The sequence below is a fragment of the Chlamydotis macqueenii genome, chromosome 3 (assembly GCF_036417535.1).
Source record: "Chlamydotis macqueenii isolate bChlMac1 chromosome 3, bChlMac1.mat, whole genome shotgun sequence".
Lineage (NCBI taxonomy): Eukaryota > Metazoa > Chordata > Aves > Otidiformes > Otididae > Chlamydotis > Chlamydotis macqueenii.
Genome location: NC_141558.1, coordinates 90,736,715 through 90,749,559, shown reverse-complemented (window position 1 = coordinate 90,749,559; position 12,845 = coordinate 90,736,715). Strand labels below are relative to the sequence as shown.

At 37.1% G+C, this 12,845-nt stretch overlaps 1 protein-coding gene across 2 annotated transcripts in view; it reads left to right on the top strand.

Moving 5' to 3' along the window:
- Positions 1–12,766, top strand: part of PRKD3 (protein kinase D3) — a 51,389-nt gene extending 38,623 nt beyond the window's left edge. For both annotated transcript variants that reach the window (XM_086745029.1, XM_086745030.1), the window contains 8 exons: positions 598–650; positions 1,024–1,096; positions 4,471–4,577; positions 5,166–5,327; positions 5,796–5,894; positions 7,418–7,685; positions 8,588–8,673; positions 9,499–12,766. In XM_086745029.1, coding sequence (XP_086601155.1) covers positions 598–650; positions 1,024–1,096; positions 4,471–4,577; positions 5,166–5,327; positions 5,796–5,894; positions 7,418–7,685; positions 8,588–8,673; positions 9,499–9,672 — 1,022 coding nt within the window. In that variant the 3' untranslated portion in view covers positions 9,673–12,766. The remainder of the gene's footprint in view (positions 1–597; positions 651–1,023; positions 1,097–4,470; positions 4,578–5,165; positions 5,328–5,795; positions 5,895–7,417; positions 7,686–8,587; positions 8,674–9,498) is intronic.
- The last annotated feature ends 79 nt before the right edge of the window (positions 12,767–12,845 follow it).

The following is a 12,845-nucleotide window of genomic DNA, read 5'->3' as shown; positions in this document are numbered from 1 at the left end:
TACAGAAGCTACCACCTTAGGCCCCCCTCACTAAACAAAACCACACCACCATGAAACAAACCATCCATTTATATTATGGATTTTATTGCTTTTTTAATTATCAGGTCTTCAGCTACTTGCTTTGCTTGATTTCTTTCCTTTTCTTATGCATTAATTCTGTATATCTTGATGCCACAGAAAATTAGTAACCACATTCATTTGACTATAAGGAATCTGCCTGATCCTCTTGTATTTTTCTATATTACTACCAGAAATTCTTAGTAGTTTAATGAACTCTGATACAGTTGCCACATCACTATTGCTTTTGGTTCTCTAGCTCTCTATTGTGTACATACTTGTACTATTCTACTGTTTTTGTAATAAGTGGTATGACCAAAATAGTCAAAACTCCCAGGGTTGTTTATCTAAATAAGTCTGTGAAAGCTGAGTTCCAGGGTATGATGTTTCTGCAGAACATCAATAAAAATAATTTCCCCATGACTCTGTTAGAAGTCAGTGAAGGTTTTTTTTTTTTGTTTGTTTTATTTGTTTTCCCTTTTTACTAGAAAAAGCTTGCACTTCCTATTTACTTACTCAGTTTTATCTTCTTTGTTGCAGAAGAGTTATCTCTAAGCATCTCTGTTTCAAATAGCCAGGTCCAGGAGAATGTGGTGAGTCATATGCATTATATAATAATGGTGCTTATTTGCCTGGGTATTACAGAGTAATTAATAGTAGCAGTGTCTCCATGAGACAGCAACACCAGGATATGGTAGCTGAAGTCTGTGTTATACACAGGAAATAATGTACCTACCTGGCACAGCTGTTAGTTTATATGCATGTACGTACCTGCTTACAGAGCAGCTAAGTGGATCCTCTCCAGGAAAAGTTTGTTATGTTTTTCCACTCCATTCAGGGTGACGATGGCACCCTTTACGGAGTTTGATTAACATCAAATGTAAATACAGCTTAGCTACTACTGATATGCTCATGAACATTTTGATTACTACTGATATTGGTGATTTCTTTTTTTTCATGCATTAGGATATCAGCTCTGTGTACCAAATATTTGCTGATGAAGTGCTGGGTTCTGGTCAGTTTGGTATTGTATATGGAGGTAAATTACATTAGATTTCATTATGCATTTATTAAGGTAGAATGTTTGTCTGCTTGATATAATTAGCCTTTTCATATTTACTTAGTTGTATCTAGAATGTCTAGATGAAGCTTATCTTGTTAAAAGTTTTGTTTGGATTACTTTACTGTGTCTCTCTGCAGTTTTAGGTACAGTATTTCTTACAATGCATTTTTTTTGCATTTAGAGTTTTACATTGGCATCAAATTTGTTTTAGAATATGCATTGCTTTTTGACCACAGTTAAATACAAAACAATCTCAAGTTTGAATTTGGCCTTGGTTAATGATGTGGGGGTTTTTTAATTGCAAATTCTAACACTGTTGTCTGTGTTATGCAATATTAGAAGTCATGTATTTAAGAAGGCTGTCAGTTATACCTATTTTTAATAATATCTGAGAGATGTGGCCAAAAGCTATTAGTAAAATACATATTGGAGTTTATGCTTTGACAGTGTTCATGCAAACATATTATTGACATATTTTATGCAAACAGTTGCCCTACGAATTTCTGTCAGCAGGATAGAGAGAGGAAATCTTTGTTAAGAGGTTCTCAGTTCTAGGTTTCAAATGCAGTTTTATCACTTTTAGTTATTAAAAACTTCTATTGCAACATATAACTCATTTATAGTATGTAATCAGAAAAAGAAGTAGTACTAGAAATGCATCATAAGAACTGTTTCTCTTTTTTTTCTTTTTTTTTTTTAATCCTATGTGTTCTATCTCAAGTGTTGAGAGAACCACACACCATAAAACTGGAAAGAAAGAAAAAGTGATTACTAATGATTTAAAAGTGGTAACCTTTCTGCTGCTATCATGTTGTCTTTCTAGTCAGGAAGTATTGTAGCTATGATTTTTCTGTGTGCCAATTGTGTAGTTAAATACTTTTCTCTATTACTTCGAACTGCGTCATGGAAATGCAGTTTGATGGTCTGGTTTTACATCACTCCTGAGAGAATTCTGATTTTTTTTTTTTTCTCCTGAATTTCTTAAAGCATAGTGTGGATCAAAGTATGCTGCCTCTCATGATTAGAACATGCACAAATGCAGACAGTAGTTTAATGTTTTGATTTTATTTCTATATATACTCTCCTAAATTACCTTTTAGATAAAACTCAGCTTGGTATTTTTCACTATTCAATGCTTAGAAATGCTTATAAGCATAATAAATGCTTAAAAAAAGGCTTTAATTATATTATTTTTTTTCACTTAAAGATGCCTTAAAATAGATAGGATATGCATATTCAGTTTCTTAAGATAAAATCACAAGCTGAAAGAGCAAGAAAAGAATATAAAATAATTTTTTTTTTTTCTGGCTCTGCACACTGCTTAATTGTTGCTGGTGTCTGAGGAGACTAGATCTGGTAACTTCTAATATTGGCATCTCTCCACCTGTGTAGGCTTTCTGAAATAATGATTACAAAACCTTCTATTTAAACAAATAAAGGTAAAATTAAGTTGCTTACATTGTTGTGGGGTTTGGTTTTTTTGTAGGTTGTGGTTTGGTTTTTTTTTTTTTTTGAGGGAGAGGAGTGTCTTCTATTCTGGACAAACATTTACAAATTGTAAATCACGAAGTTATAGGCTATTGATATCCAACTCCTGTTTCTCTCAGTGAGAACAGTTTCCCTTTGCTTTTCCTATTTTGGTTAGTATTGAAGGGTCTGAAAAACTGAGACAAAAAAAAACCTTGACAGTTCCTTACTGATGTAAAACTTGCCCTGAAACCTGGTTGGTTGTGCTTTAGTTAGGAAAATGAGTTTTCAAGCTGCTTTTCTGTTAATCTTTCCTCATGTTCAATTTTTAGCTCCAGTCTAGCTTCTGTATTTGTGTTTTATTAGTTTGGTGGTTTTGCTTTATGTTCTCTTGCAATCTAAAATTTATCTTCTGAGTTTTGCATCTAGTTCATAATTGATGGTATTTCTTCTACATTTTAGCATAATTTCATGTCTAGTGGAGCCAAAGTAACTTTCCATGAATCTAGGATTTTATTTAAGTTAGAGCTGGGTGATGTGATTTCTAGTATTTTGCCTAAAAATTGCTGATTTGTTACACACAAAATAACAAAACTCCCCAGATTTGTCTTTTGAGACTTCTGTCTGTATGCAGTTGGCTGTGACAGTCCATTTTACAGTGTATGATTTCCTTAGGACTAATGTAATCTTTTTAAAATTTATTTTTTACTCTCCAATTGTTAGTTCTGTTTGTTAACCTTGTAAACCCTTTTGAACCTTGAGTGATGTGTCGATTAACTGCCTTACTTTGTCCAGTGAAGATAAGCCTGGCTTTGTCCCTTTATTCATGATGATATTTAAGGCAGGTGCATTAGTTTGGCACAGCAGCCTTTGGAGCAGTTCCTATTCCCTGCCTAAGCCCCAGCCACCAGTACTGACTGCAGAGCAGCAGGTGAGGCCTGGCTGGGTGGTTAGCAAGGCGTAGCTGAGCTCCCAGTAGCAGTTCCAGTAGACTCCCCTGTGCTGCTTGCACTTGTAGCTGTCCATGTCGTCCCTTCTCCTAAAATGGCTTCCAGATCCTTCTACTGAGCAGATAATGACTTTTTTCCTTTGGTGCAGACTTATTACTCTATGTTAGTTTAGTATTAAATATTAAATGTCTTAAGATCATCAAGGTCTTGCAGTGTGTGGTCCCCATTAACCTCTCTGATGTGAGCGTGACAGAAGTCAGTTTGGCAGTTGTGGAGCAGCTGGGTAAGCATTTACAGCTGCTCACTTAGCCCTTGAAACATCCTGTCTGTGTGTTGCAGAATGCTTCTTGTGTAGCTGATGCACGTTGTGGCAAGGAATAGTATTTGGTGCTATCAGCCTGTTTTTCTTCTTACCACAACCTTTTAGGGCTTTTTGATCACAACAGACTGCCTCCTGGGTGTTAACATGTTCTTCACGGCACATAATTACCCTGGTGTTCTCTTAGAGTATTAGATATGATTTCTTGTGCATGTGGAGCCCTTAAAAGTATGAAACCACTGGAGAAGACTTGTAGATCTTTCTTCACATTTGTCTTGAATAGCTTTGTTGTTGCTTTTTTACAGGAGAGGCAATATTTTGTGAGAGGAGGTATTACTTGCTAATGTGCAAGTCCTTTGCACAGACAGAAACTTGATGTAATACACCTATGTCGATGTGCATACCGGACTAGTTAAAATTTATCCGCAACCTTCCTGTTGAGGCCCATCGCTTCTTGTTACTCATATACCGGTTGCAATTTTACATATAAATATAGTAACATTGTACACTTGTACAAAATAGACTTGTTTTCCCAAAAAGGAATTTCAGCTGCAGTGTTTTATAGCTATGAATTGCTTCTGCCTCTTGATGGCTGACATTGACTTTCTGTTCAGGAAAACATAGGAAGACTGGAAGAGATGTGGCCATCAAAGTAATTGACAAGATGAGGTTTCCAACTAAACAGGAAAGTCAGCTTCGTAATGAAGTAGCCATTCTCCAGGTACAAAAGTATTTTTGGATCACATTGGAGTTTGTTTTAAGCCATTAATAAGATTTTGTAATGTGTTTAAGTGCTCTGAATTGATTTCTAAATCTGTGTATGCAATCTCTGAGCCTTTGTAAAAGGGAATCGTAGAATTCTGAGTGGGAATTCCTGAGTATTTGGTAGGATTGATAACTTGGGAGTGGTATCTACCCCCTATAGGGGATCCACTGAAGACAGGTACTTTGGCTCCATGTTGTCTCCTGCAGGTAGCAGGAAACTGTATTATTTTGGCCATCTTCCACTGCTGGCTTCTCAGTCTATGAGTGTTCTTGCATGTTCTGTACTCAAGCTACTGAGTGTATTGACTGTAAGATTAATAATTATGGATAATTTGTATTAAAACAAATTAGTCTTAGTAGTGATAATTGGCATGTTTCCTGGGTTGACGTTTGTTTCAAGCTGGTTTCTTGCCTCAGATAAAAGTTTTTTAATCTCTAACTCTTCACTTAACTGCTTTTTGATTTGAGGTATAGCATTTTTATGTAATTTGGGATATTTCATATTGTTTTATTTTAATGATATACCTGTACTACTTTATTTTAGAATTTGCACCACCCTGGGATTGTGAACCTGGAATGTATGTTTGAAACTCCAGAACGGGTCTTTGTTGTGATGGAAAAGCTGCATGGGGATATGCTAGAGATGATTCTTTCCAGTGAGAAAAGTCGACTACCAGAACGAATAACTAAGTTCATGGTCACTCAGGTTGGCATCTTTGAGAGGAAAAGCTAGATTTATCTTTTGTAATTGTGAAAATGGAGTTTGGAGAAGGAGTTTTTTGTATTGTTATTTAAAAGAGACAGTAAAGAGGGCTGCACATCTAATGACAGTTGAATAAACATGGAAATAATATAATTTTAAATGTTAATTATGTTAATTTTTTTGCCCTTCTTTCGCAAGACATAACATTATGGACATCCAAAGATGTATGTCAAAACAGTAAGCATTCGAAAAGAGAGAGAGAAAAAAAAGAGAGGACAAAAAAAAAAAAAGGAAAATCAAAACCATTAGTTCCAGGTCTTGATAGGCTGGAAAAAATAGTACTTGCACAGTATGTACAGGTTAATTCTTGAAGACTGTGTTGATACAACTTACTGTATTGCTTAGTGCTTGTGGCTTTTGACATTTCTGATCCACTTGAATAGTTCTGAAAATGTTCTTTCCTTTTTGTAGATACTTGTTGCTTTGAGGAATTTACACTTCAAGAATATTGTGCACTGTGATTTAAAACCGGAAAATGTACTACTAGCATCAGCAGAGCCATTCCCTCAAGTGAGTGAAGATTAAAAAATACTTCTTTCATCACTTTTCGTTGTTCTTTTTTTGAAAGAAATATAAGCATTGCAGCTTAAAAGGTGACCTCTTGTGGGATTGTTCAACTGACTTAGTCTAAAATTGCTTGAATGACATGTATTATAGTTGTCTTTTTTTTATTATTATTTTTTTTTTTTTTGTTTCTCCTTCCAGCTCTTAGCGTAGCTTTATGCTCAGTGGTCTGTTTCAGTTTCTTTCCCCTCGGATGTGGATCTTGTCTCACAGCAATGCTGTGCACCAGCATTCTTTATTTCAAGGAGTCTGAGAAATACAACTACTGCCAGCACTTGGCAAAAGCCTGTGTAGACTGCATCTATTTTTATGCTTATGAAGAGCGCGTGGAAGTTGGTATTCCGGGTTAGTGAGAACAGTCCAGTGGAAAAGGCATAGGACTAGAAGCTTCAAGAACAGTCTTTTTTTATTCTGTTCCAGTGCTGTCTGACCCTGGGAAAAAAATTTGTGCCTGTTGTGCATCTTCTTCCCCTCCTTGCTCTTGTCTGTTGTGCTTATAAGCTGTTGTGAAAAAGGACTGGCTCATTTGTCACTGATCAGGGATCTTCATCATCACCATGTGTGATATAACACTGTAATATAAACTAAATAGCTAAGAGAAATGCTGTTCAGAGGTATTAGTGTTTATGTACTGTCAACACTTAGCCCAGTCAACTATTACTTTAGATATTATGGATTTTATGGAGATTATACAGAAATTAAAAGCTGCTAGGCAGCATCAGGGAATTACTTTGAGTCCTGTGACACTAATGCAGAGTGGAGTGGACTTTGAGAGTCACTGTATGCCTGTGCACTGCTCTTTCTTACACCCTGAGGAGGACTTATTAACTTTGGGTTAGTGCTGGACTTGATCTCAATCCTTTTTTCTGTACAAGTGCCTTCTGTGTTCAAGTTAAGGAACCATCCTGGAACCATGAAGATTTAAGCATTAGTGCAGGCACCAGCTGTTGATGCTTTATACCTGGATGATTATTGGACTGTTCTGTCCAGAGCTGGCTGGCCTGAGTTCTTGCTAAAACTCATTGTTTGATTTCTGTGTAGCTAAAGCCTTCAGCTTCATGAAGATGATTAAGAGAAATGAGATCTGTCTAGGATTCACATGCTTTTAAAATTTTGCTTCTGTGCCTTGTGAGGGTATGGATTTGCCTCTGAAAATGAGCTGAGTTTGGAATCAGGATTTTTGTCCTTATTTGCACATTTGTGGCCATGTACTACACAGACTGCCTCAGACTTGAGTACGCGCAACGCCAGTTCAGGTCTCAGTCTGAAGCATGCTCCATCCGCAGTCTGCAAAACCAGCAACTTAATACCTGAACTGACTGACTTACGTAATGTTTTGTCTCTGTTCTAGTGCATACAGTGTTTAAGTGATGGCAGAAATGGTATCAAGTACTGCTCTAGTCTTGAACAGTAGCACGCTTTGGAGATCAAGCAGGGATTTCTCAGTTTAAAATATATTTCTTTTGCAGGTGAAGCTGTGTGATTTTGGCTTTGCACGTATCATTGGTGAAAAATCTTTCAGGCGCTCTGTAGTGGGGACACCTGCTTATCTTGCCCCTGAAGTGCTCAGGAGTAAAGGTTACAACCGCTCTCTAGATATGTGGTCCGTAGGAGTTATTGTCTATGTGAGCCTTAGTGGTACATTCCCGTTTAATGAAGATGAGGATATAAATGATCAGATTCAAAATGCAGCATTTATGTACCCACCAAATCCTTGGAAGGAAATTTCTAGTGAAGGTAAAGAAATGAATTTTCTCTATTAAAATGTCTTTCTACGTACATAACACATTCAAATGCTTAAACCTCAAGGTTCATTCAAATAGGTGTGTGAGAATTACTGATAGTTTGAGTTCAAGTAGACTATGCCAAAATGGATAGATATGAGCTGGCATATATTTGTGAAAGACAAATTGTCAAATATAATGTTTTAGATAATTTTCAGTGAGATTTAGCGAGAAAAATTAATTGCCTGCATGCGAAGTGGGTTAAGTAACTTGAAACTTCCCAAAATTTCCAATGAAAAGTTAAATCATGTGTGAGTATTTGCTGAATGCTGATCTCAAAACATATTTTTAGCTGAACTGTAGTTACAGAAATGGTTCAAAGTTGAATCTGGAATTTTAGTTTTGTACATTAACAAGTGAAACAAAACCTGTGTCTAAATGTCAGGTTTGAACAATCTAGAAGTTTACAAGGTTGGTCTCTAGAGCTCTCCAATGCTAGCTTTGTTATTAGTAATGTATGTATAATTAACACACAGGTAGATGTGGAAGGGTATGTACAAAAGTATACAATACTGGAAGTATCTACATAATTTTGGAACACGGGATTATGCTCAAGTTACTTAGGCACTTCTGAAAAATCACTAAAATCGGTAAGCGAAAAGATTAACAAGTAATACAGTAAAGCTTTTAGTGTTTCCATCAAAGGGGGAGGAGCTTACCCCATACCTATTTTGTAGCCTCCTTTAACATAAGCAAAGCTAAATATACAAGTCAAGAGCTTGATTAAGTTTGAGAGTTCAGTAGGATATACACACACACACGCATTAAAAATTCACTTTCACTGCAGCATGTGAATGATGATAGAGGTGATTAGTATTTAAAGAATATAACTTTTGTTGTGTTCTTCTTTGTCAGCCATTGATTTAATAAACAATTTGCTTCAAGTGAAGATGAGAAAACGTTTCAGTGTTGACAAGTCCCTTAGTCACCCGTGGTTACAGGTAAACCCATCTGTCCTTTTCACTGTGTTTATAGCAGGTGAATAATGATTTCTTTTTTTTTTTTTTTTTTATGAAATCTGTCAGAGGGTTATTAACGCTGCTACTATCAAAGTCTGTTAACAACCATTCATGGAGGCTTGAGTATTTCTGGCTTTAGCTTTACATTTTATGCACTCCAGGGTTCTGCCCATCTGCTAATACCTTCTTTCCTCAAGGAAAATGTTGTCTCTCTCTCCCACCCCTCACTTTCTGTCTGACATCAACATAGTTTCCCTCTTCTGGCATCTCGCCTCAGTGCAGGCAGTGATGTGTGCATGGATGCACCGATATCAGTATAGAGACAAACATTGTTCAGTGCTGAAGCGGACACACAAGCTGATGTGTGCTCTGACGTGTAGTCATTTTAGAAGAGAATTGTTTGGAATGGCATTTATCTGCTTGTTTGACGCGGGTTCCTTTCGCAATGGTTTCACAATACTATACACACATATCCACGGACACAAATCACTTAAAAGACACTAAGAGGACAGTCCAATTAATTTTGAGTACAAACAATATTGGAATGAGTATAATTTCATGTATGTGTATATATACAATTAATTTTGTAATAAAGCTAACATAGCAACCTTAGATACCAGCTTATTTGAACCATTCTTTATGGACACTCTGTTGGGGTATTTGGTTGGGTTTTTTTCTTTTTAACAAATTTTGTTGATTATATCTTATGGCTATTTATACTAAAAGTAGAGACAAACTGCAGAATTTATCTGTGAGTATGTACTGCTGCTGTTTCTTAAACTGTTTCCTTAAATCTCTTCTCTTTAGGACTATCAGACTTGGCTTGACCTCAGAGAATTTGAAACACGCATTGGGGAGCGTTACATTACCCACGAGAGTGATGATGCACGCTGGAAAGAACATGCTTATGAGCACAACCTTGAATACCCCCAGCATTTTATTATGGCTCCTAATCCAGATGACATGGAAGAAGACCCTTGATTTATTAATTATGCTAAATTGCAGCAAAGAAGGACACTCCAGAGAGAAACTGAAGATAAGTTTTGGAACAACTGTTGCTTTTTCTGAATGCTGTACACATAGTTCAGTGTACAAAGCCTCAGAGGATCCTGCATTGACATGGGAATAGACTGTCATCTGACAAGCTTTTCTCCATCTCTGACTTAAACTATGAGTAGTTACTGGACAGTGGGATGAGCCCCACTGTGTAACATTTCACCGAGCTGTGTGGCTACAAAGCCATTACTGAGGTGTACTGTGTACAGATTGAACGGTTTGTATGTTTTTCAAGGTTTGGTTGTTTTGTTGTTTTTTTTTTTTCATAGCCTACACAATAAGAATTTTGTAATGGTTTTCTAATCCCCATTTACTAGGCCATAGAGTACTGTTTTCTGTTATTTAGATACATCTCCTGTTTCCTAAACTGTGCATGGCGAACAGAGACTGTAAAAGGAAATCAGTGCAGAATACTTTGGCTAATAGCAAAACACGGTGGTTTAGGTCAAATATGGCTTCATAGATGAAGGAATAATTCGCTGCTGCTAAGACAATTAAGTATGTGTGTCTTTGCCCTAACTGAACTTTTTTCAGATACCTGAAAAAAACCAAAACTCTGTAACTTCTTACATTCCTCTTGAAATGCTGGCTGACAATCTAAAGAGATGACAATCAAAGCTATGCTAATCCTTTATTTTGTCTGTTAAAGCAATAAGCCACAACAGTGTGTTGCTCTGCAAGGCTGGCACACGTCATTGATACACACCAAAGGCATTTTGCCTTAAAACTATACAAGTAATGCACAGAGAGCACACAAGACTTGATGTAGCATATCCTTTCACTCTGGAAAAACAGCTTCTAGCAGAAGGTTGTGGAAGAATAGGGAAAAATACATGCAGCTTTCTTCTGTTGTTTTGAGAAATTAGATTTTTAATTTTTTCTAGTATTTTTATAATTTTTTTTAAGGTTCCCTGGACTTAAATCAAGAGTAGTTTGTAGCCTGCTAGCTTGAACCTTAACTCTGCTCAAAACCTAGGAGTAACAGTGGATACCAAATCACCTGTTGCTTCTGCCAAGGCAGCTGGATTGTAGGAGAAAAGGCTTTGCCTTCTGACCTTACCTTGCAGCCCCTCCCGTACTCTTTACTGTGCTCAGTGTTCTTGTTCAAGCTGAATGAAGAGTCCAAAACCAACTCCTAATTCAGTTCCTTATGCAGATGCCTCAGTTGATGGATTTCCAAGCGCTTACTGGACTTGTGGCAGAATAGGGAGGAAGCAGCAGTATTCTTTGGAAAGGATTCCCTCAGATGACAGTGTAACAGTTAAAGTTCATGGTATTTTCAAAGAAGTTTGAGGCCACGAATGCTAAATGCAAATGGAAGAGGGGTTTTTGGTCCTATTTTAAAAAAAACAGAAAAGGTGAAATATTTCCTTTTGTGTGAGATAACAACATTATGCTGCTGGAAGGTGCTGGATGGCTGTACGTATCCCTGGTGTGCCGAGCTTCTTAACAGAGCTTGGTTTGAAATACTTTTAAAAATACTGATACAGGCTTGAACTGCAAAGTCAGTGAGAGGCTTTAGAGCATCTCCTCTCTCTCCTACAAAACTTTTTTTTTTTTAAGGAGGGAGGATATGTGTGTAGATAAGTGGGGTTTTTTTTTGTTTTGTTTTGTTTTCCTACTGTTGTTATTCAGGTAAGGAAGCAGGTGAGCAGACTTTTTTGAAGTTGTTAGATATACATAAAATACAGTTCTTTCAGGGCTGGCAGCTGCTTGCAGTAACAGAGACCTGGCAATAAAGTCAGTGGCTGTCGCAGAAATATGTACCCACACGTAGGTTTGGGTCTGTAACCCACCTTTTCTTTTCCTGTTGCACTTAATCTAACTGCCACTGCATTTTGTAGATGTCTGAGTTGGTAAAGGCTGAACTCTGGCTTCCCTGTTAAGATATACCAAACTTTTGTACAAAACCTTGGTGCAATCTGTATGGCAGTTTCCTACAGCCACAGTGGGCAGAGCATTTCAGTCCTTCCGACCACCATGTGTCCCATGTTTTTCTCAGGTTTGGGCGGGGGACTTGCCTCATGGCAGTCCCTGCCCCTCCTGCACTGGGGGTCATCCTCCCCCTTCTATGCTGTCAAGGCATTGTAAAGGAATTCAGAAGGGGCAGAATTTGTCCCTTAACCTTGCCATCCTGTTCAGGCAGGGTTTCAGGACTGACTCCTCTGAGAGGCACTATTTTTCATCTTTGAAACCAACACAATCACCCATGAAGTTGGTATTCTAGTATTTGCCCAGGCTTGGCAAGGGAAGCAGTGCTTTTTTCCCAACTTCTGTTGCTCAAGTGACCGAGTTTCAGTGAAGCCATTGCTATCTTCCATCCTAACTGTAATAATGTAGATATGGTCTGGTTTTAAACTTCAGATTTTATACTTGAGCTGTCACTTCAGGTTTTCTTGTGGTTTTGTTTTTTGTTTTGTTTTTGTTTTTTTTTTTTTTCTTATTTGTGTTAAGGGAGGGAAGAAAGCCAGCTCAGTCACTTGAAAAAGCACAACAGGAATAGAGGAAGAAGGTGACAAAAATGAAGTAGAAGTCTTGGCTGATGTCTCTCCCCATGAAGTCTGCTCTGTTCCAAAATACTGTATGAGCTATTTATTCAAGTTGTATTAAAAAAAAAAAAAAATGCTGTTGGCATTTGAAGGAGATTAGCTGACCGTATATGCAGACTTATGGGGCCAGACAATAGAAGCCACAAGCAGCCAATAGTCGAGGAACCAAAAAATCAGATGTACATTAGGAGTAAACTTTCTTCAGAGTAGTAAAAGTAGCTGAGTTTTTTATTCCCTTTTTTCCTACCTTTACTGCAAACTGACAGCAGTAGGTTACAGTGTTCAATATCCTTACCCCTAGATGAATTAAGTTGCGTTCATTCAAGAAATAGTGCTATGATGCTAGAAAAAAGCTCATGTAAAATTTATAGCCTGAAAAGGACACTGTCAAGTACTTTTATATTTTTATACATCCCATTGTTTGTAAATATCCTCTGATAAGCTTGAAAATAAAATTTATTTCCCTATCAGACTTGTTCTTTTTATTTACATGAATTAGCTCTCCTATCAAATGTTCTTAGAAGTAAATGTTTCTTTATACATCCTTGT